The following is a 21847-nucleotide window of genomic DNA, read 5'->3' as shown; positions in this document are numbered from 1 at the left end:
ATCACGAATATGAAACTGCTTTATTACATAATGCAAACGTGCGCTGCTCTTTTGGTTTCTTTGCCGGTTTCCACTACCAAAGCTGCGATTTTCAAATGTGAACATAAAATGTGGCAATATGCGAAGAAATATGTTTTGTACTTCTGAAAAAGCCTCAACAATCTTTTTAACAATCGCGAGATTTGAGTGGCGTACTCTCGTGGGAGAAAGTCGGTGTTTTGAAAATGGCGACCGAAGGAGAGGCGGTTGGTGTGCCTGCTGCGGGATCAGAGGTTGCAGAAGGGTGAGCTTTTCTGCATGCGAAGGATAATAACGTTGTTGGCTTAAACATGTATCATCCTAGTAGAGATCTTATGGGGGTGGCGGGTACACATGATTTACAGCGACTCGACTATCGACTTTGGGATTCAGAAATCGCTAAAATATCCATGCTAGTTAGTTGCTGTGTTTGAATGAAAATAATCCGAGCAACGAGTTTTATTCTCAAGCAAAGTGTTAAATGCAGTGAGCTTTCCGTCATTGGCGATTTGTGTAAGTAATAGATTGTGTTCTTCTGTTTCTTTTCATCATGCATCTTGACAAAATGGGATCAATGTCTTCATGTCAAGAAGATGTCCATTGGACTGTTAACATGACAGCATGCAAACACCAGGGAAACTTCAATTTCAATCAACTAAATGGACATTGTGACGAATCTTGTGTAGAACGTGAAATCCAACACGAGAAGCAATCGATGCGAGGCTAGGAGATAAAACATTTTTCTTTCCCCACGAAGTGCTGATATTGACGCGTTGCGTGTGAAACTGTGACTGCACCGTATTAAATCTACCCTGAGAGGTGTACCATTGTGCTGGGTAACATCTGTGGGACTTTTTCTGTGGGGTCTTTTTTACGCGGAGGGTGGTAGTAAACGGATATCTCTGTCAGTAAATGATAAAAGATAAGCAAGGGTTAATAATAAGCTTTGTTTTCATTTCAAATATAGTGTCGCCTTTTTAGTGCAAGGAAAGCGCCAAAGAAGCGGAAGCCCCCGTGCAGAACCAATCAGGCTCGGGTTAAGATATTAGTTGTCCAATGATCCCTTAACAGAAAAGGCTGTTAGAAGTATTGCATTATTCTATGGCGCTGTCTTATTGTAGCGTGTTGTATGAACAGTAAATAATAAAAACAAACGCTCTTCAAGACCCAAACAAAGGATTCAGCCTTGTAAAGGTTCTGCTTCTTAATAAAACTGTTTCTGGGATTTGCAACCAGCAGTCTAGAGGCCTTCAGAGGTTCTTGGAGACCTGAAAACCTTTTAAAACCTTTTCCCCCATGTCAGGTAGTTTGTACAATCAGTACACTTAAACAGCAGGCTCGTTCCAACGATACTCACAGCTGTTAACATGTAATTTTAGTCTTAATATTTTTATTTAGAGTGTAGAGTTAGAGACTTTCATTTCTCAACAGAGCTATCCTAGGCCGCTTTCTGGTGGAGTACACTGTGATAACTTCAACTTTTTTTCTTACAGCGATGCTTCATTTGGAGACTTGGGAACAGCAATGGACACAGAATCCACCAATGGAAAAGAAGCAATGGTATTTTTATACAGTTGAAATCTGTTGCATGGCATTGCTTGTCCATATGAAGTTACTTTTTGAAGGTTGTGTTTGAAAAAAGTCGCTTCAGGGTTTGTTGTGAAGGGGGTAGCTGCAGTGTCCAAGAACACTATGCCAGACACGGGCAGCAGCAGTTGACCATTTTAAAATCTCTCAACTTTCCAGGCTCTTAAAGTAAATTGCTCAGATGACTAAGATAAAAAAATACAATAAGCATTTAATTCAAAAGTCATTTTAAAACTGGCAGTTTTATTTTACAAAAAATGACAGTAATTTGTGAGATAAGTCCAGAGATTTTATTTTAACTTTATAAAATGGGGCAGTCCAAGGTCTCGTTTTCTGATCAGATGTGGTGTTTCAGGGTGTAGAGGTTTTGATTTGATATGGAGGATACAGGGCCAGTGTAAAGCTGTGCTTCATACCAGTTTTCAAAGCATAAGGTGAATTCTTTAAAAATTGGCTAACACAGTCCATACAGAACAAAGTTAGACCGTAGCTCTGCTTTCTCTGTGGGGTTTGAGGTCCACAGGTGCTAGTGTCCACTGTGTTGCAGGAAGGTGACCTTGCTGTTTTTCTGCCTTGTTCAGGAAGCTGCGGGAGAAGGCTCGGAGCCCCTGGAGGCTCAGGCGGGCTCTGTGGACGAGGAGAACGGGAGGCAGCTAGGGGAGGTGGAGCTGCAGTGTGCTCTCTGTATGAAGTGGTTCACAGCCGACACCTTTGGCATTGACACTGCGTATGTGAGGGTTTTCTATTTCCTGGTGATGATAGCACATTAGGGCATGTTCAGCGGTACTGAATACTCATGATCATCATCATCATCACCACCATCATCTTCAGCATTGGAATACCCAGCTGCCGATTCATCAGTTTATTTGCTTTTAACTTGGTTCAGCTTTCAACATTAACAAAAAAGGGGATGAGATCACCCAAACCTTTCAGACATTCTTACAATTGTTCACCATGACAAACCCCCAGTGCACTTTGTCTAATAGGCCTCTTTCTAAAGCTTGGGCACACTTGTAAGTTAGTTATGACTATCCCAAGCAATATCTGTTGCATTAAGAGAATTCTGATTCATTAGGGCTGAAGGATAATAATACTTTGACCCTAACGTATTTCTTGATTGACCTCTAAATCCTGCTGGATTGATGCTCTGTGGTCAGATTTGGGGACTATTATCCATGTCTTTAGATCAAGAGGGTCACCCGTTTAAGTGAGTATATAAATAGTTAATTTATTTCCAACTTTGAGAAATTTGAATATTGAATGGTTATTTGTAAAACCTGCTGTGTGAACTCTGTCCAGAAAAGCAGTTGGAACCCCTGCTTTATAACTGTATGTATAAACCTCAATAGTATTATTTTTAGATGTGTGTGTTATAGTGAGATGGGCTGACTTTGGTCATTTAGTCTTAGCTGAAAGGCTGAGTCTTTTATCTTTTCAACATAAACTGTAGAGTCAGCAGGCTACATAATTATATTGATATGCAACTATGGACCAGTTTATGAGCATGGCTTCCACCCTGGTTTTGGTTTTTTGGATTTTCCCTGTAACTGTTCATTGCCAGTGTAATGATTCTTCTTGTTCCCAGCAGAGGAGCTGTGTGTGATGACAGCTGGTCATGTTTTGTCTATGACATCTGTAGTGTGTTTTTTTTTAATGAAAAGGAATTTAGAACTCCTGTTGTTGTGTGCGCTTCTTGGTCTTGTTTTATGGCGGTGCTTCAGAAAAAAAACCCTGTGTGTTCTTTCTTGTAGGACCTGCCTCCCATTCATGACCAACTATGTGTTCCACTGCAATGTCTGCCATCACAGTGGGAATACCTACTTTCTGAGGAAACAAGCCAGTAAGTTATCTAGGCATTTAAAATATCTTTAATGTAGATTCTGAAGTGCTGGGATAAACCAGTTTTTTTTACGTTTTCATATCTGCCGAAGAATAATATGCTCATTTAGATATGTTTGCAAGAAGTGGTAAAAAAGGGCCTATGAGGTGGTGTGTTGTGTGTGTTGTGAAATTGCATAGTCCTTGCTGTAAAAAGTGCTTTTGATTTTGTCAGCTGTACAGGAAATGCAGTATTCTCTAAGATGCAATGACTTATGAGCAATGATGTTTCCTCTTTGAATTTGGGTACATCTTTGTAAATGTTCATGGAGGTATTGAATGTTTTTCCAAGCACGGTTATTAGTTTAAATTTAGAACAAGTTGAAAGGAAGGGTAAGGAATCTTGCAGACGGGGTTCAGATTAAAAAAATATTGCACAACTGCCCTGGTTTCAAAATCGTCCAGTCCTTTCACATATGTGCAATAGTGTGAAAATCTGCTAAAATTTAAAGGAATTATCTCCCTACACATCGGAATATGACAGTTGCAGCACCAACAAACCTGCAAGGGAATACCACATCTAAATTGTGTTAATGCACTGTTCCATAGGTGTGATTACCTTTCTAGATCATGCTAACCTTATCCACAAAAGCTGATGCTTTCTTTTGCTCCCTGTATTGTGTTTTTATGATGTTAAAGTGATTGTGATTGGTTAATAACTCATTTGTGGTCCATAGATCTAAAAGAGATGTGCCTTACTGCTCTGGCCAATTTGACGTGGCGATCACGGACCCAGGATGAGCATCCGAAGACCATGTTCTCGAAAGACAAGGTGAGTTCATGAAGCCAGAGTGAAACTGAATGTGTACTGTTGACATCAGACAGCTTCTGCCTCTTTCGTGTCCCAGTGTGTTAACATCTTAGAGAATCCCAGAGAGCCCCACTCCCCACTTTCCTTCAAGTTTTCAGTCAGTGCTAAAGATTGCCCTGTTGTGCCAACGAAAAAAGTACAATTGAGTAACAATAATCTTGGATTGAAAAAAGATTAGAGTACCCTTTAGCTCTAAAGAAGCAGGATTGGATATTCCTGCTTGAGGATTACATGCGCTTGTATGGTCTATTGGTGAACACTCAGTGAATTGGGTTATGGAAGACATGGACTGATTGTCACAACTGGTTACTGTAAGGAGTTTTCCAGTTATTAAGCACGTTCCTTTTTGGACGCGCTTCTTTAAGTGTTGTGAGTGATTCTCTTCGCTCACAAGTAAGTTTTCACTTATTTGTGTATTTTCAAACTGTTTCAGCATGTTTTAAAGATTTCTCAAAGCTGGCTTACATCAGATATGCAAAGGGATGAAACTGGTGTTGCGCTTCTCCCTTCCCTATCGCCTCTTTAAGAAATTAAACTCTTTTTAGGAGTGTTAATGTACGCTAATTGAGTTCTATTTTATTGTCCACTATAGGATATAATTCCTTTTATTGATAAGTACTGGGAATGTATGACCACGAGGCAGAGACCTGGCAAATTGACATGGCCAAATAATATTGTGAAGACCATGGTAAGTTAATAAGTACTAATCCCAATCAACTTTCTTGTTTTATTGTGTAGTGCTGAATACAAAACAAGTTAACATCATGCGCTCGCCAGCCATTTTCGGGGGGGGGATCTAGACAATCTGATCTGTGTGGCAAATAGAAAATGGAGGGAAATAAGGCTGATTGGGATCATTTTAATTGAGATTATTTCTCTTTACTTCAGAGTAAAGAAAGAGATGTTTTTCTGGTTAAAGAACATCCTGATCCTGGGAGCAAGGATCCTGAAGAGGACTACCCAAAGTTTGGGTTGCTTGACCAGGTAGTGTATTTTAAATGTTTCATTCATTATTTTTTTAACTCCAAATGAAATGCAATAGTTTTTGATAACTTCCTGCTTTCCCTGAAGATGCACTATGTTTTAATTGGCTGAAGTGCTTTGGCGTTATAAAAAATCTTCTGCTCTATACTTTGAAACTGCAGAATTCTGGCACATAACACTATAGCGTGTGATATCAAATCAAATCAAATATCAAATCAAAGTTTATTTATCAAATGCACAACAATACGGCTTGCAGCAGTAGTTGCTGGCAATGACGTGTCTTTTTCTGCGAGCTCACAAAAATCACAAGAATCACAGAAATCACAAAAATTCACAAAAACACAAAATTGAGGTTACATTTTTGAAATGGAATAAAACTCAATGTGAGTAGAGCTGTTATGTGTCCATGGTGTGTGCAATATATACATGTTGTGCAGTTATGCTGAATATAGTGAGAATTGTGTGTCCATGTAGCCATCTATATTTCAATGTATAGAGTTTTTCACATAGTCACATCCTATTATTATTTTCTGAGGGATGTTTGAATGGACAGCTTTACAAGACTGACACATAGCAATGTGCATTGTAACACTTTGCCACGTGGTTTTGGTTTCCTGCACCAAACAATTCTTGAGTGAAGCTGTGGCCATGTAGCCAGGGCAGTACAGATTCCACAACCTCTTCAGTATCATCAAAACCAAACGTTCATGATTTTTTCTCAGCGACTGTTCAAACTTGCACTCCGGCAAGGATCATGGTACAGTGATGTGAGTGCTAAAAATGGCACCCATATTCTGAAGTCTGTTAATTCAATTCAAGTCTTCAGTCTGGTTGCTTTGTTGTCGTTCTAGTTCATCTGTGGTATCCCCAGTGCATAGTTCCATGGTACAGTTTGTCTGAGGTGCTGTCTTTTGTGGGAGCTCCTTTCATTTCTTCCAGTAGCAATCCCACTTCATGCACGAGAAATTAGACTTGACAAAGACAACTTTTGAAATCATCAATGCAAGTATCTTTTAAATGACTGGTATATAGTTGGATGTATTCTCCTGAATTCTTTATTATGGGCACTTTCTGCAGGATCTTGGAAACATTGGACCATCCTATGACAACCAAAAACAAACTACTTCTGTAACAAGCGGGGGAGGACTGAATGGTCAGTGGGTTTTTGAGTAACGTTTTTGTATGAATTGTCTTATTTTAGGGATTGTGATAAAATCATTAAGCACTTTTTTATGATGTGCAAGTTACAATGAACAGTTTTATTTCTGCATAAATCAGTGATCAGAAGAGCATTTTGCGTCTTTGCCTTTACCAGCTAACTCGCTGTGATGTTGCAAGGGTCTATCTTCACATTGCATTTGTTTACATTAGTCTCTTCCCAAGCTTTGAAAATTCAGTTTTATGCCCAGTAAAATGATTTTAGCTGTTTTAGCTGCAATTTTTTAACCAGTATAAAAGGCTAGTACAGAATATGTTTGGACATATGGTAATTGAGACCAGACAGCAATCACATGATATTATTTTGTACTTTTGTCTAGCAGAAGCCTGATATTTCTTTATTTGAAAATGTACATAATTGTAAGTAATATACCGTAAAACCACAGTTTAATGGACTAATTTGGGGAAAGAGGTGTCTCTTATTGCTGAATGCATATTAAATAAAAAATGATGGTTTTCAAGCCCAAAAACAATATAATATGAGGCACAAAATACTATGTATATGCTATCTGGATCTTCTGACTTATTTTTTTAAACAATTTCAGTCAACACAATGTAAATTTTTCTTGTCACTTTTTTTATAAAAGCTCTTTATTTCATGTATCGTAAATATACTGAATAAATCTGCAAAAGCATACGAAACTCAAACAACACCCATCATAAGAAATGTATATACTGGCACCATTGATATTTCTGAATTATAAATATATTTGGTCTATATTTTTTACAATGGGGATTGATGATTGATGAATGATGATTATTCAGACAACATTCCCTTATCAGATTTTGTTTTGTAAATCAAAGTCCATTAAACTGAGTCTTTACTGTATTGTTTTTTAAATCTTGGTATTGTGACGTGCAACCCTAAACCATATATATATTGTATTCCAGGTGGACCATCTTTTTCAGGTGAATATTTGGTATTATAGCAGATGGATTTAAGCAATCCCTGTTTTCGTAATTTACCCTTTTGCTTGCTTTTTCTGAGCTGGGCATTCCTTGACCTCCTAATTTCTTGCTAATATCAGAACAAGTGTCTTTGTTAGCATTCAAAGTCCCAGTAGTTCTTCCCTTTTCAGTCGCTATGTTTGTGCTTTTCCCCAACATGAAATCAATACAAAATTAATCTTATTTTCTGCAGTGCTGATGATAATGATACTGTCTCAGCTGGACATTATTTCTGACATGGCACTTTTCAGAAATTATTATTCTTTGTTTTTTTACTTTTATTTGTTTGCCTCTGGAGGTATAGAAAATAGTTGTATAGCAGATCTCACAGATCATCGTCGCAGTGCAAGTGTTATCTGAGGTGATTTGTCAGGCTAATGTTATTTTATGTGCTTCCATCAAGGTTACATAAGGACACTTACTTTAAAGAGGTAGATGATGCAAGCTGGATGCAGCCAAATTTAATCACTTAACTGTGGTTCAATTAATGTAGAATATAATTTCAGTATAGGGGAGCATTGAAAGGATATGCACAGCAGAAGGTCATATCAGAACCCACTTAAATAGACTTGCTGTGATCTGATTTGCAAACACAGCACATAAACGTGTTTCTCATTAGTTTCCCTGAGGACTGTTTGCTTGCTTCTGATGGAGATAAAATTTAAAGGTTGACAAAATATGGAAAAGAATATGCAGAACCCCTGCCACACCAAATCTCTGTTGCTATTGAGAGAGGCTTTTTTTCTGATTGCAGCTTTGATTGCTGTTTTGATGTTGCAAATTGCTCCAGATACAGCTGTTGTGCCATGGCATTGCACGGTACATGTGGAAAGTGCAGTACACTCTGGTGGAAGTTGGTACCGAATTATACATAGATGTTCTTTTTCTGACCCACAAGTCATACCAGGTCTTGACCTTAGTCAGCTAGTGACATAGCCTGGCTTCTAGTCCATGTTCCCATGCTTTAGGGGAGATCCTGCACTGTAAGTGAATTGTTTATGACTCTTCAGCTTGGGGCCCATTTCTACTTTTTGCAGTTCCTTTGATAATACTTCTCTACAGTATGGTCTAGTCTGGTTTCAGGATGGTAACCACATATTTGGGTGGGGTTTCGGGTTCTCTTTCTCTCTTCAAAGCCTTAAAAACAATACAATGAATACAGATATGAAAATATCTTTAGATAACTGACTTAACATGTAACATATTAGGTGCAATAGTATTTAATTTTTATATTAGAGTTTTTGATTGATTTAAAGTTTGCAATGTTCTGAAAGGGTAATTAATTTTCTCCATTGGCTCCCTGCTGCATCCAGATTTATGCGAAGTGCAGCACCTCCATTGCCTTTGGCTGTAACCAGAGAATATTGCATGTTGTTGTTTCCCCAGTGATTGCACAATATCCCAACACACTGGGTTTGGCAAATCTACACTACATTTGATCATATTGATTCATTTTTGGTTTAGCATTGTCTAGTTTTCTCCAGAACTTTAAGAATAAATTAAAGACTATCAAGGCAATTTTATTTGCTTTTCTGAAACCCTTTGTGTATGTGCAGAATTTCTTCTGTTGTGATTTTTTGTTTTCTGATTCGTGTTTGCTAATATGAATAAGCAGTCACATGGCACCCAATACATCTGCACTACCTTTGTTTGCAGCACATTAGCTGTATGTAGATCCATAATATAATCTGCTTGAGAGAAGTTTTTAATGTTGAAATTCTGTGAAAAATCCAGAACTGCTTAGCACAATACAATAGTCAGTTAATGATTTCAGCAAATGCTGAAATGCTTCTTGCATTTAGCTATAAAAAGTTGTTTTGGGTACCATGAGCTGCAAATATTGATAATTTAGAAATAGACCTCTCATTCAGCATCCTTTTCAAAAGGGCACTTTACAAACTTTTAAAAATTTGCTTAGCAGATACCCTTGTCAAGGGCAACATAATGTTTACAAAGAATCCATAACCAGGATGACTTGCAACTATCTATGCTGCATACAGTGCAGTTAAAATTTCTGTACCTACTCAATGGTACAAGAATTGGAACCCGTAACCTTCCAGTTACAAATCCAAACTTCTAACCACTTCTGTACACTGCTACCTTTTGCAAACTGACAATCTCTCGTGTCTAATAGCATCTAAAAACAAAAAATGAGGCAGTAATTGGAAATATTAGTACGCAGTTTGTTTTTATTGGAGTTGCATCAGCACAGTGGCACCTTGGAGCCAATGAGCTGGTCCCATCTTGGGAAGGATGCTAAGTGCTCTCTGCAGTGGAGGCCTGTAGGGCAGTGTAGCATTGTCACTGTGCTTGTCTGAAAGGTGGATTAGCTCCAGGAGGCACAGGGAAAGGAAGAGGAGCCAAACGCAAGCAGCAGGAGGGTGGAACAGCTGGCACTGCCAAGAGAACACGCAGGTAAGGAGGGGTGCTTGCCCCCGCCCATCCCATCACTTGGGGTCCGATCTAGAGAAGTGTTTTAGGTTTTCAGAAAACAATCAAGAAGGGGCTGGAGATTGCCTGTGTTTTTGGTGTATTGAGACAAAGTGGAAGAAAACAAGGCTAAAACATGCAAAAATATATTGAACTCTCCATTCACATCACTGCATATTACACTCTGGGTCTTTTGCAGTAGATGGTGATGATGTAGTTAAAGCAAGAGTGCCGTATTTTGCTTTTGGATCATGCACGGCATGTGCTAGCTAGTTACATCACGAAATTGTCAGCCCTGCGATTTTTTTACAGGCTGTGATGGGTAACGGTTTTTTTATTTTCCCACCTTTCCTCAGTGATCATTTGTTTTCGGCTCAGCGGCTCCCACCCCATGGGTATCCCCTGGAGCACCCCTTCAACAAGGACGGGTACCGCTACATCCTGGCTGAGCCCGACCCCCACGCCCCCGACCCCGAGAAACTGGAGCTGGACTGCTGGGCGGGGAAGCCCATCCCGGGAGACCTGTACCGCGCCTGCCTGTACGAGCGCGTGTTGCTCGCCCTGCATGACCGAGGTGCGCGCCCCGAGAGAGACGCGGACAGCATGTGCACAGCGCACCTCTCCTGTCTGCAGGCCGCGCACGGCTGCTGCCTCGCACCTGTGGATCGTGTTTTGTGCTGTATCCAAAACTTTCTTTTCGTAGTTTTGAAGCTGAACAATTTGAAGTTTGTTTATGGTTATTTTAATATTCTCCTTTGTTTATATCGTATTGTTTGTGACTGATTATGTGCAGAGCATTTGAAGGCAAAAGAGCTAACTGTAGTGGTAATTTTGGTCTTCTGCTCTCACACATGGCCCTACCCCCTTCTCTCTGAGACTAATAACTTTTATTCTGCAGTAATGGTTGATCTTGTATCCAGATTACAGCTATCAAATTCTGAAGGTTAAAACATGGCTTGAGATGACAGAGATATTGAAAAGAAAATTGTCTTTTGTGATTAACCTGAGAGAGGGGAAATTTTACATCAGACCTAAAAGCTTCAAAATCCTATACAGGAAAAACATCCTTTGACTTATTCCAAAGCTCTTTTTTTTTTTTGGAAGGACAATTGCTAAGACTTATGCATAAAAAAAAAGTTGCAAAGAAAAAGAACATTGCTGTGTGAGTCAGGGCACTGTGCAACGGTAACCTTACGAGCTTGTTTTGTCTAGCTCCTCAGCTAAAGATCTCGGACGACCGCTTGACGGTGACTGGAGAGAAGGGGTACTCCATGGTGCGGGCGTCCCATGGCGTGAGGAAGGGCTCCTGGTATTTCGAGATCTCCATTGATGACATGCCCCCGGAGACTGCCTCACGGCTGGGCTGGTCACAGCCTTTAGGTGTGGTATCCATGCCTCTCGCAACTGCGCTGCTAAAAGCCGCCGTCTACAGAGAACTCAGGGGACTGCTTTACTTATGATATTTCAGATTGGGATGGTCGAGGTTAATTCAGTTTCCGCTTACATTTATTCAAGTTTGACATTGGGCAGAAATAACGATACACAAGGAGGAGAGGCTCTTTTGCAGGAAGGATCAGTTTTAGATTCTCAACAGTCTCTCTCAAATAGAGTTGATACAAGTCTTGATTTCAACTTGGCACCACTGAGTTTTAAATCACAAAATCGCTCTGAAAATGACAATCAAGCATTTGAATAAAAGGACAGGAGCAGCCTGAAGAAAGAAGAATAAAGTTGTCATAAAGACGTGTTATGGATCAGTTAGATTCCACCAGGTCTGGAAAGCCCTTTTTTCAGTGAACTGATACCACAGTGTTTTATACACCTGAATCTCGCACTGTGTAATGAGATGCATTTTTCTTTAAATGCCCAGGTAACCTCCAGGCTCCTCTGGGTTACGACAAGTTCAGCTACTCCTGGCGCAGTAAGAAAGGGACCCGCTTTCACCAGTCCATTGGGAAGCATTACTCCGAAGGCTACGGCCAAGGAGACGTCCTGGGCTTTTTCATCGAGCTTCCGGACAACACCGAGACTGCAAAGGCACTACCAGACACATACAAAGACAAGGTAGGGTGAGCTTGGACAGACTCTCCCACTTAGTGTCCAGCACAGATAGAAGTAGGCATTGACTTCGCTAGAACCCCTGCTTCAACTCAAGAGGTTGGCTCTGGAGAAATGAAGCTGTTGTGTCAAAGCATTTTGTCATTTTGTTTCCAAGCTGATACAAATCTGTGGATAAATAAAAGAAACTGTCAATTTTCTACACTTCCTAGAGTTTTTTAAAGGAGCTTTATATTAACATTCACAAAATGAGCACATGTTGGCACTACAAGCTTGACTTCTTAAATTCATCAGTCTATAAGGTTTGAAATGTTTTAACCCGTGTTTTAATTACTTGTATTCCTGCAGGCACTGATTAAATTCAAAAGCTACCTATATTTTGAGGAGAAGGACTATGTAGATAAAGCAGAAAAGAGCCTCAAGCCGACGAGTAGCAGCAAAGTAAGTGCCACTGACCACAGCTGTTTGGGATAACTATTCATAGGACACCAGGAGCATGGTTTATAACCTAGTGGAAGAGCATTTAAAGCCAAAAACGGAAGGCATTTCTTTAACCAAAGGAATATGAGAGTGTGGGACAAGGGACCCAGCCATGTTGAAATTGATACCCTGGCTTCTTTCAAAAAACAACTGGATGGGATTCTTGGATTCCATTCTTGGAACTACTAACTACCGAACGATCTACATGGCCAGAAAGACCTCTCGTTTGGAACTGTGCTTATGACCCAAGATGAAACCAGACTGTAGCAAGCCAATAATCCTTTTCTTATGTGTTCATAATTGATTAAGGATACTGATTTTAGGTTTTTAGTTAATGAAAACGTCTTGGAGCAAAACTATGATAAAATTAGTGAAGTTCAATTTTATCTTCTGCAGATGATATTTTATAGGAATGGAGTCAACCAAGGAGTTGCCTATGAAAACCTCTTTGAAGGAATGTACTTTCCAGCAATCTCCCTCTACAGAAGCTGCACAGTAAGTTCTCCAGGCAGTCTGAAAGAACAGAATGGCATCTGGGGCAAGGGGAGGTTTCTGCAAAATGAACTTGAGAAGCTCTGATCTCCAATGATTACCAAAGCAGTAAACCTCCAATGTTAAGTTACTAGAATCTGGGAGCTGTGTGTTTCAATATGTCACATTTGTTATTGTTAGTCCAAGAAAGACTGTGCTAGAACATCGGAGATGCTGAAATTGGGGCTTGACGTTAATAGTGGTTTACTTGCCACTTTACTTTTTCTTCTCTAAAATGTTCAACGCCAAGAGACATTACTTAAAACAGGCACAGATCTATTAAAATAGTTTGAGTGCTAAACAACAATGAATGATGTTTCAAATTACAACAGATTATGACAGTCTGAATTAATCGCATCTCTGCCTATTTTGTACATTTTCCGTCTGCAGTGTGCACTTAATAACTATACAATAGGCTATAAAAATTTGGGTACTACACATTACATTATTGCTAAAAACCATCTCACAGCATGTACGGATGTAAATGATCAGGAATGATATGCTTAATTCCTGATCAGTTTTGTGGCAGTCGTGTTGTAAAATCCCTTGCAGTCTGACAAATGTGATGTTTTCAGACTGATATTGGAAACAGCGTTCTGGGAGGGAAACCTGCAGTGTTCTGCATTGAGTGATACTAGTCAGCTTCAGACCATTTTTTATAGGAAGCACATTGTCATTTATTTGGCAAATTCCAAGTCTTAGCAAATAGTATTGGGAACACTTTCTTTACTTCACAGAGCTTTATTAAATTATTTTTCAATTAATTTGTCAAAATTGATGCTTTCTGGGATGGTCTATGTCCTTGCAGATTTTTAATGCCTTTTTTTTACTGCTAGGTGTCTGTAAATTTCGGACCACATTTCAAATTCCCTCCAAAGGATGTCAAGTATCAGCCGGTGAGTGTTGGATTGCTAATTAAACTTTCAGCAAAAGTCAAAGATAACCAATTAGCTTTGCTTCCGATCAAAAATCGTGCAACCCAAAAAATGCATATTGTAGCATTTCGTGATCAAGATTTTAACCATCTTAAGAAAATGAGCTTAAATTGTGTTGTTGAATAGCCCGTTATGTTTAGGAATCAGTCTAGGCTTTCAGACAACATATTCAGTTAAAGACTGAGCACGGATTGAAGGGCTGAAGATCTTGAAACGGCTGTGGATAGCTGCTGAAGTCTTGGACTAACCTGTTGTATTTTATTGCCTCAGATGAGTGACATGGGCTGGGGGGCTGTGATTGAGCACACTCTTGCGGATATGCTGTATCACGTGGAGACTGAGGTGGACGGCCGGCGCAGCCCCCCTTGGGAGTCCTAAGTTCTGCGGGAGGATGGGGGAAATCCCAAGGATAGCAGATGCCAAACAAGAGTTCTCAGCCTTTCCGGCAGGTCCGAGAACCGTGAATGAGGGGCCAGTTTCATCGTGGTTTTGCAATGTGACGGACACATCTGAATTTTCAGTTTTATTCATTTTGAAGCATGGACATTTCTAAGAGAAGTTAGCCTGCTGTTAACGATGGATATGGTCTGCTAGGGGAAAGAAGAGGGGCCACAGGGGAAGATGTATGAACCGGAACCCTTCCGTCTTTTTTTTTCTTCAATTCAACCAATCTTCCATACCTTTCCTGCTATGGGCAGATCAGGTTCTGTGTTAAGACCTCAGTCTGATTGAGCCTGAATTCAGTTCCGCAGTTTCAGAGGAACAGATAATATGTATCTAGGATTTATTATCAAATTATACTCTTGGAGGTCTGCAGATTGGAGAGAGTTTACAGTCAGCCAGTATTAAAAAGTTCCAAATGCCTTCTGTACATGACTAGCCTTCTTCAAATCCAAGGTAAAACCTTCATCGTATGCAAGGAGAATGTTCAGTGCTGGCCTTATATTGGTTTTCATCAATAATCCCTGTGTTGCAGATTTCTTGCTAATTTTAAAGGAAGTGGGAGGTTGGTATGTCATGTTTAAATTTCTAACCTTGAGTTTTTGATTCCCAAGCCTGTCTTTCTAAAACACTCCATCCAAAATTTCAGCAAGTAAAGCTTAACACTATTTTATAGTCCACTTGCAGACCTACAGGATACCTAGACAAGTTTTCAATATTTCTGGGTTTCCCCGGACATTTACAGGAGGTAAATATAATTTTCCTTGACATCCTAAACCTTAATTATTTGCAGGATGCAGTAAATTTTGAATGGTTGATATCCTGGTTCGCCACATGCATCAATGAGCTGGGTGTAACTAAACGGGATCACATTCTTTTCGGGATTTCAATAACAATAAGTAATCCGAGATTAACGTAAAAAGAAATCCCCAGTGGAAATAAAAGTAAAAAAAGAGCAGACTTATTTTTTGCTCTGATTTGCACTCATATAAAATACTGTATGCACAGAAGCAGAAATGTTTTAATTCTAATTCCCGAGTTCCTTTGACGTATATGATTGGCTAAAGTAAGCTTTCTTGGACGTAGAAAGTCCAAGAAAGTTTTGAGAAGAAGTACGTTTTTGTTCTGCTGTGGAGTTTTACATGTAAAATTATTATCCCGGGTTTACCTCTTCGATCAAAACTTGCATACTCGTTTACTTCTAGAGCAGAGGGAGAGTCAGGCTTGAAAATCGCACCTCTTTAAAGTGTTTCGGTCCAGTGCCATCATATTAAGAAGTCTCTTACGTTTTTGCTTCTGCTACGGTTGCCTGTTGTGGGCTGAGTGTGTATGTAATTACTAGCTTCCCTATTATTGTATCCATCATGTTAGGTGTAAAAGCAGGTTTATAGCAGGTTAAATGTTTTTTTTAATTATTGTTTTATATGGAAATTGGTTTTAAATAAAAGAAAAATGTTAAAAAATCTAAAAGTGGATAGTTTGTATCTTTTTGGAGCACTGCTACTCGTATTTTGTGGGTCACTGGTAATTTCTGCCATATCACAGCTGACATTTTGTTAAAGACGTCATAAAAACATATCAGCATTGATCATTAGTATTGAAGATTTGGTTGCTTGAATACTAGAAAATTATTAGTTTGTACAATATGGAAAATCTAAGTCAGTACGTATGGCATTAGAATTAAGCTATAATAAGGATGTGGTTTCCTGATTTAAAGTACCATGGTACTACTAGTTATGCTCGTTAAAGAGCATCCCAGCACATTAACATAACATAAAAATGCTAGTGGATCTATACGAATTAAATGCACCATTCTCAAGTGAAAGGAACGCAGACAACACGGAGTGGACCGTTAAATAGTTATTGTAGCTACTAACTACCAAATGGGGTAGGTGAACTAAATGGCTTCCTCTCTTTTGTAATATGTTCTTAAGTTCAGTTTTTATCTTATATTTCTTGATTTCTGTTTTAAGTGACTTTCATCATAAACCATGATCCATATTTCTGTCTTCTAAATGGAATGCAGTACTGTTCTGCATAAAAAAGTCCCTAATCTTGAAAAGATTTTTGATGTAAAGATTGTCCTATAATGCTGCCAAAAATGGTGAAAGAGTCATTGTTTTATGATGCATCTTAAGCATGTCTAGTTTGTATTTCTTAATTGTTAGAATAATTCCTTGAACTTATATAGTGCTTTTCTGGATGCTCCACTTAAAGAGCTTTACAGGTACTGGGGACTCCCCTCCACACCACCAGTGTGCAGCCCCCACCTGGATGATGCAATGGCAGTGCCCCAGTATGCTCACCACACATCAGCTAACAGCTAGGAGGAGAACAGAGTGATGAAGCAGATTCATAGATGAGGATTATTAAGAGGCCATTATTGGTAAAGGCCAGGGGAAATTTGGCCGGGATACCAGGTTTAACACCTTTTTTTTCTAGAAATGCCAAGATACTCGATGACTGCAGAGAGCCAGGACCTTGCTTTTGCTTTACAAAATGGCAACTTTTGTACAATGCAGTGTCCCCATCACCCACCACACAGACCATGGGGTGAGCGACCCAACTGGCCCCACTACACTTTTTCCAGCAGCAACCTTAGCTTTCCCAGAAGGTCTTCCGTCCAGGTACTAGCTAGGCTCACATCTGCAGAGCTTCAATGGGTTGCCAGTTGTTAGTTCCCAGGTGAAATGGTTTATATATAGATTATGGCCATTACCCCCATAAATAGGACTGAAATATCTTTATTCCACCTCATTAAAACACTTGCACAATTTGAGAATCATAGGTCTTGGTAAAGACATCTTCTAAAAACTGAGATAGACAAATGTCACAAAGCACATTCATTTAAAAAGGAATCCAGTGTCCCATTTTGAGTGGCATTGGAAAATCTTTTAAACACTTAAAGTCTTTCATACATTTAAATAGAAAAATAAATAAATCAAATATATAGAATATATGCATGAAGGCTTTGTAATTGCAAATCAAATAAATAAGCTAGTTCACATGACATAATTTGCATTTCAAAACGGCAGATAGACAATCTCTTAACTGGACAGTTTTCTCTGTGTCTGCTTCAGGTAATATAAGTAGTGTCAACACAGGCTCTGTTGGGGTTAACTGTTGACTTGGATTTTGGTAATAAAACAGCCTTATAGCTGCAGTTCATAATGCTTCCCTACATCTGATTCCCATAGCAGAAACAAGCAAGTACTCGACATTTTAAAGCATCATTAGGTATATTCTTGTATGTATTGAGCACTTTTGTTTGGGGGCTGCGTTGTAGCAATGGGAGGCAGGGGGGAAAGCTGGGTGGGTTGCTTGAAGGGTGTGTCCACTCTGGTGGTCAAAATACACGTTCAATAAGCACATGGCCACCGCGTCCAAAGGTGGCATCAGCAGGCAAGAGCCGTTCCAACTTGGGCAGAAGCCATCCGTGCTCTCAAGTGCTGGGCAAAATCCACCTGCGTCTGGGACAGCACTTGATTGATTATGGTTTTGGGCAGCCATCCCTAAGAAAGTAATCAGACAAGAATTACATCAATGAGGCTGCATTAATGTTTGACCATTGGTGAGAGTTTTAGTTAAACAAGTATGATTTGTTTTTCTGCATTAGTCCTATATTTCAAAAAGCAGCTTAACTGCATGCACAGAGAGAGCCTGCATAGTCTGCCGCTTTATTGATATTGACACTTAGGGCAGAGATTTAAACTTATGTTATTTAGTAATTGTTAAAATATTATTTTATTCTGCCCGATGCTTGACTGGTATTTTAAATGAGTCACAATTTCACATCATTTTTGATTATTTTGCATTTGAAGAAGTTTGTCTCTTATTTTTAATGTTCAGACACTGATACCAATACATTTCTGTTTCTTGTAAGGTGATAAACCTACAATAGCACTGGAGGTGAAATGAATAGTTTTTGTTTTGGGACAAGAGTAATCTTTGATGACCTATTTATAGTAGGCTAGTTCGTAATGATCACCGCTGTAAACGACAGCAGAAGTCCAACAAACAAAACAATAGAATTAAATATGGGTCAGGCTTAAATGCCTTAGCTAGAATTCATTCAACATTTGTTCTAAAATTTTTTACTCGTTAGTATGCCTCTAAGCTTCGGTTAATGATGCGCTTACCTTCAGATCTACACTAAGTAACCAGATGAACTTTGTCTTACGGGGGTCATCTGCATTGGGTCGCAAAACGATGCATGTTGGTCCGTTCTCTGCCCTGGAATAGTAAAGAACAGAAAGCACATTAACGTTGGGCTGGGAAATGAATCACTGTTGTCATAACAGGAGTGACGGCACATTCCCGATACAGAATCTACATTGTGGTGTTCCTCCTGCCAAGGGTTCTGGTAGGAAATGAGGACTTCTGTGCCCCTTTGAGTGTTAGAATGTATAGATTGTATCGCCATTAACTTTCTTGACAAATATTTGCTTAGTAGTCTGCATTCATCAGTCAGTGCCTTTTCTGGTCAATGGTGAAAACTTGCAATCCTATGCAATGTATATAGTATGTTGAACAAAAATGGCTTTTAGAGATTGCAGGTAATATTTTAAAAACTGCATTTTTAAAGTATTTTTTTGCTTTAATTGCTATTAATTTGTGTTCATAACCAATTCCTTTATTTTAGTGCCATGAACATGTGGTATGCAAGTACAGAGGGAATAAGTCAAAGCTAGCGAGATGTCACTGGCCATTCACTTCACTATGTTAACCTGGAGATTTCCATTACTTTTTTAACAGGTTGGATTGGATTGGTGAGTCTGAACACATATTCCACGTGCACGTATCCCTGTGCTTTACAGATGCATTTTTCTAAGATTTAAGAAATGAAGAATATGGTACTGAAATCCCAGTAAAGGCTATATAGTACGTGTCATTGTGAACGCATTTTGACTTTCCAGTAATTTGACCAGAGGATAAAAATTACATCAACAAATTCAATAACCTTCAACGTCCTAATACACTGGCTACATGATGATCAGTGAGCTATAAATATTCAAATGGGCAGAACAGGGCTCCAGCCGTCTCTTGTGGTGTACCTGACCACGCCTTTCTGTTCAGGCATTCCAGGATGGTGAGTCGACATGCCAGCCAGGAAGCAGGAGGAGCCCCTCCGCTTGGTGCAGCGCACGCTTACAAAGTCCCGGGGGCCCACGATGTTCCCGGGAGTCTCTGCTGCCACCTCATGCGTCACCATAGTGTCCTGGCCAATCTTTTGAAGGATCTGTGTGATGACGTGAGGAGAGTATAAGACACCAGCACAACAGGGACAAGGCCATTTCAACTAAGTGGAAGGACACACTTTGTGTTTTTTCCCCCTTTCATACTGTTGTTAAAGCTCCCATCTGAATCCAGCTGATCATCTGTTCAGTAAAAACGTAAAGCACTCTACTCTGAGGCTCCACATTCTCAGATTGTGCCTACTGGACTCGCTGCTACAATAACCGATCACCTAAATCCAAACCTTAAGGGATCAAGATACTTCTGCTGTAGCCCAACCTTATGCCCGACTTCTTCCCTGAGGGACCAACTCATAATCGGATCCCCTCCCCGCTGCTAGCAAAAGCATGCCTACTAATCTCTTTTTATGTATTCAGCTAGATCTGTAGAAATTCACAAAGACTAAAGCGAAGTTCTCCTTTGGATGATAGGGGCTTAAATGACTCTTATTTTGTGGGAGTGGGGTGTGGGGGGCTTCTATCTGCAGCCCACATTGCTGCTCTCCATCAACGCTGTCAGACTGGGATACCTTGACTTTCTTGACACTGGGGTTCCACTGGCCCATCTGCTCCATGTTGTCCACAAGCTCGCCATACAGCTGGTCAGGGGGCTGGTCCAGGACAACTTCCAGTTTAAAGACCTTGCCCACGTCTGGGAGCACCTTGCTCAGAACCTTATCACCATTAGCCTATGAAAAAAGGATAACAAACGTAACCAATTGCTTTCCATTCACAGGAATTTAAATAGGCTTGCGGGACACTGATGCTATAAATGGACCTAAGCATCCAAAAATTCCAAGACCAAGTGTGGTTGTACCCAAGGCCTACTGAAGCATGAAATTATGGAAAGGGATGCTTTATTAAGGCTGCTGTGGAGGCACCTGCAGGAGAATACAAGTTGTGCTGGAATTACAGCTCATAGATATGTCTTGTTTTTTAAACTGGTGCTTCTGTAGTTAAATCCCAATCAGACATTGCTAGTTTTCTCCTGAAATGCGATTCCATAACTGTGTCACAGTGGTTTTGTCAATGTTAATCAAGACAGCTGACAAGCGGGCATCAACTCTGCAGCTACTCACTGCCACAATCTCAGTCTTCCAGTCGTCTTGGTCACTGAGGATGCTGATGGATTTCTGCAAAGCTTCCTCGCCTTGTTTCACATAGGCCATGTCCACCTCGCTGTAGGGCTTCTCCTCGATGCGGCTGCCTGTACCAGCACAGGGAGAGTCAGTGTGAGACTGGGTCGTCTTTCTTCCAGTCTCCTGAGCTACAGTATGTTCTTCATTTCAATTAGGTACCATTTTCCTCAAGGGACTGCTTTCTGTCCTATCATAACAGCATACTAAATTATAGTCAAGTGGTAAAAGGTTTGAAAGTAGGGTAAGTTACAGTAAAATGTAGAGGAAAAGAAGAGTAAAACAACAGAATTAATGTCAATTGTAATTCACAAGCTTTCTTAGCAGAATGCTCTAGTCTAGGTACTCGACTATACTGAGGTCTGTGGAGCCACTAGACTTACTGAGCAAGGAGCTCCTCCTGCGAACGTGATTTATCCAGCTACTAGGGCCGGGACCTGACAGCCTCGTCAGTTCCTGGTTGATTGCGACCACAGCGGTCTTTCTCAGGCCTAGAGAGAGAGAGGTTAGATGAAAAGTCTTGCTCTTTTCAGTCTTCTTCAGCAGAATTCCTACATAAGCATGGTATTCATGCAACACGAATACTGCGGAGAATAACTGCTAAAACAAGGGGGAAACGCATTTCGTAAGCAAGGCAAAAATCCGTTAAATGTTAAAACTCGATGCAATTATTTATAGCTGTCCAGAATGGACTCTAGTGATAAAATATGCGTTGTGAGTAGTGTCCTAAATAGACTTTCACCAAGGTTTTTTTTGTAAATCTGAAATATCTTGGTAGATTTAATAATCAAAGACAAACAATTCTTATTTGGTAGACCCATGAATGCGCTTTGAACGTCTCTGGTGGTGTTCGCTTACCTGTCATGTTCCTCATGTGTCGGTAGGAAATCCCGGCGCACAGTTTGAAAGTAGCTGGCAGCATAGTAACTCTTTATTAGTAGCAAAAGGAACTCGAGATCTGTTTACGGTCCAAGTGCAGTTGCAATTCTGCAGCTCGCCAGTGTGCACTGCTCTATTTAACTACTTTGATGGCCATGGCGTTGTCACCTCGGAGATAAGCAAGCACATCATTTAACTGCTGCGTTAACCCTCGGCCAAGGATAAGAGATGTACTCGCCGAGCCTGTCACCGACACCAATAAACAACCCAGATGGGGAG

At 40.0% G+C, this 21847-nt stretch overlaps 2 protein-coding genes across 2 annotated transcripts; one reads left to right on the top strand and one right to left on the bottom strand.

The window, feature by feature from the left end:
- The first annotated feature begins 127 nt into the window (after nucleotides 1-127).
- ash2l (ash2 like, histone lysine methyltransferase complex subunit) lies at nucleotides 128-15789 on the top strand. The gene is made up of 17 exons (XM_088908602.1): nucleotides 128-283; nucleotides 1512-1578; nucleotides 2187-2332; nucleotides 3357-3445; nucleotides 4161-4255; nucleotides 4887-4982; nucleotides 5183-5278; nucleotides 6356-6431; nucleotides 7388-7405; nucleotides 9766-9859; nucleotides 10231-10448; nucleotides 11087-11254; nucleotides 11745-11938; nucleotides 12281-12373; nucleotides 12809-12907; nucleotides 13780-13839; nucleotides 14149-15789. Exons 1-17 carry the CDS (start codon nucleotides 225-227, stop codon nucleotides 14254-14256), a joined length of 1776 nt encoding a protein of 591 aa, XP_088764728.1. The 5' UTR covers nucleotides 128-224; the 3' UTR covers nucleotides 14257-15789.
- A 1925-nt stretch (nucleotides 15790-17714) lies between these two features.
- On the bottom strand, nucleotides 17715-21611 carry star (steroidogenic acute regulatory protein). Its single transcript, XM_088940238.1, has 7 exons — nucleotides 21548-21611; nucleotides 21073-21180; nucleotides 20633-20760; nucleotides 20084-20242; nucleotides 19374-19558; nucleotides 18459-18552; nucleotides 17715-17831 (listed from the first exon to the last, which is right to left on the bottom strand). Exons 1-7 carry the CDS (start codon nucleotides 21609-21611, stop codon nucleotides 17715-17717), a joined length of 855 nt encoding a protein of 284 aa, XP_088796364.1.
- Between the last annotated feature and the right edge of the window lie 236 nt (nucleotides 21612-21847).

The sequence above is a fragment of the Atractosteus spatula genome, chromosome 2, assembly GCF_055471065.1.
Source record: "Atractosteus spatula isolate fAtrSpa1 chromosome 2, fAtrSpa1.hap1, whole genome shotgun sequence".
In the NCBI taxonomy this organism is placed as follows: Eukaryota; Metazoa; Chordata; class Actinopteri; order Semionotiformes; family Lepisosteidae; genus Atractosteus; species Atractosteus spatula.
The sequence above is the reverse complement of the archived record's forward strand: the minus strand, read 5'-3'. Positions and strand labels throughout refer to the sequence as shown.

Coding starts and splice junctions, on each gene's coding strand:
- ash2l (XM_088908602.1), top strand. CDS start 225: ATGGCGACCGAAGGAGAGGCGGTTGGTGTGCCTGCTGCGGGATCAGAG. Junction 284..1,511: donor GGATCAGAGGTTGCAGAAGG/GTGAGCTTTTCT, acceptor TTTTTCTTACAG/CGATGCTTCATTTGGAGACT. Junction 10,449..11,086: donor GCTCGCCCTGCATGACCGAG/GTGCGCGCCCCG, acceptor TGTTTTGTCTAG/CTCCTCAGCTAAAGATCTCG.
- star (XM_088940238.1), bottom strand. CDS start 21,611: ATGCTGCCAGCTACTTTCAAACTGTGCGCCGGGATTTCCTACCGACAC. Junction 20,243..20,632: donor GGAAGACTGAGATTGTGGCA/GTGAGTAGCTGC, acceptor CTTTTTTCATAG/GCTAATGGTGATAAGGTTCT. Junction 19,559..20,083: donor CCAGTGTCAAGAAAGTCAAG/GTATCCCAGTCT, acceptor GTCATCACACAG/ATCCTTCAAAAGATTGGCCA.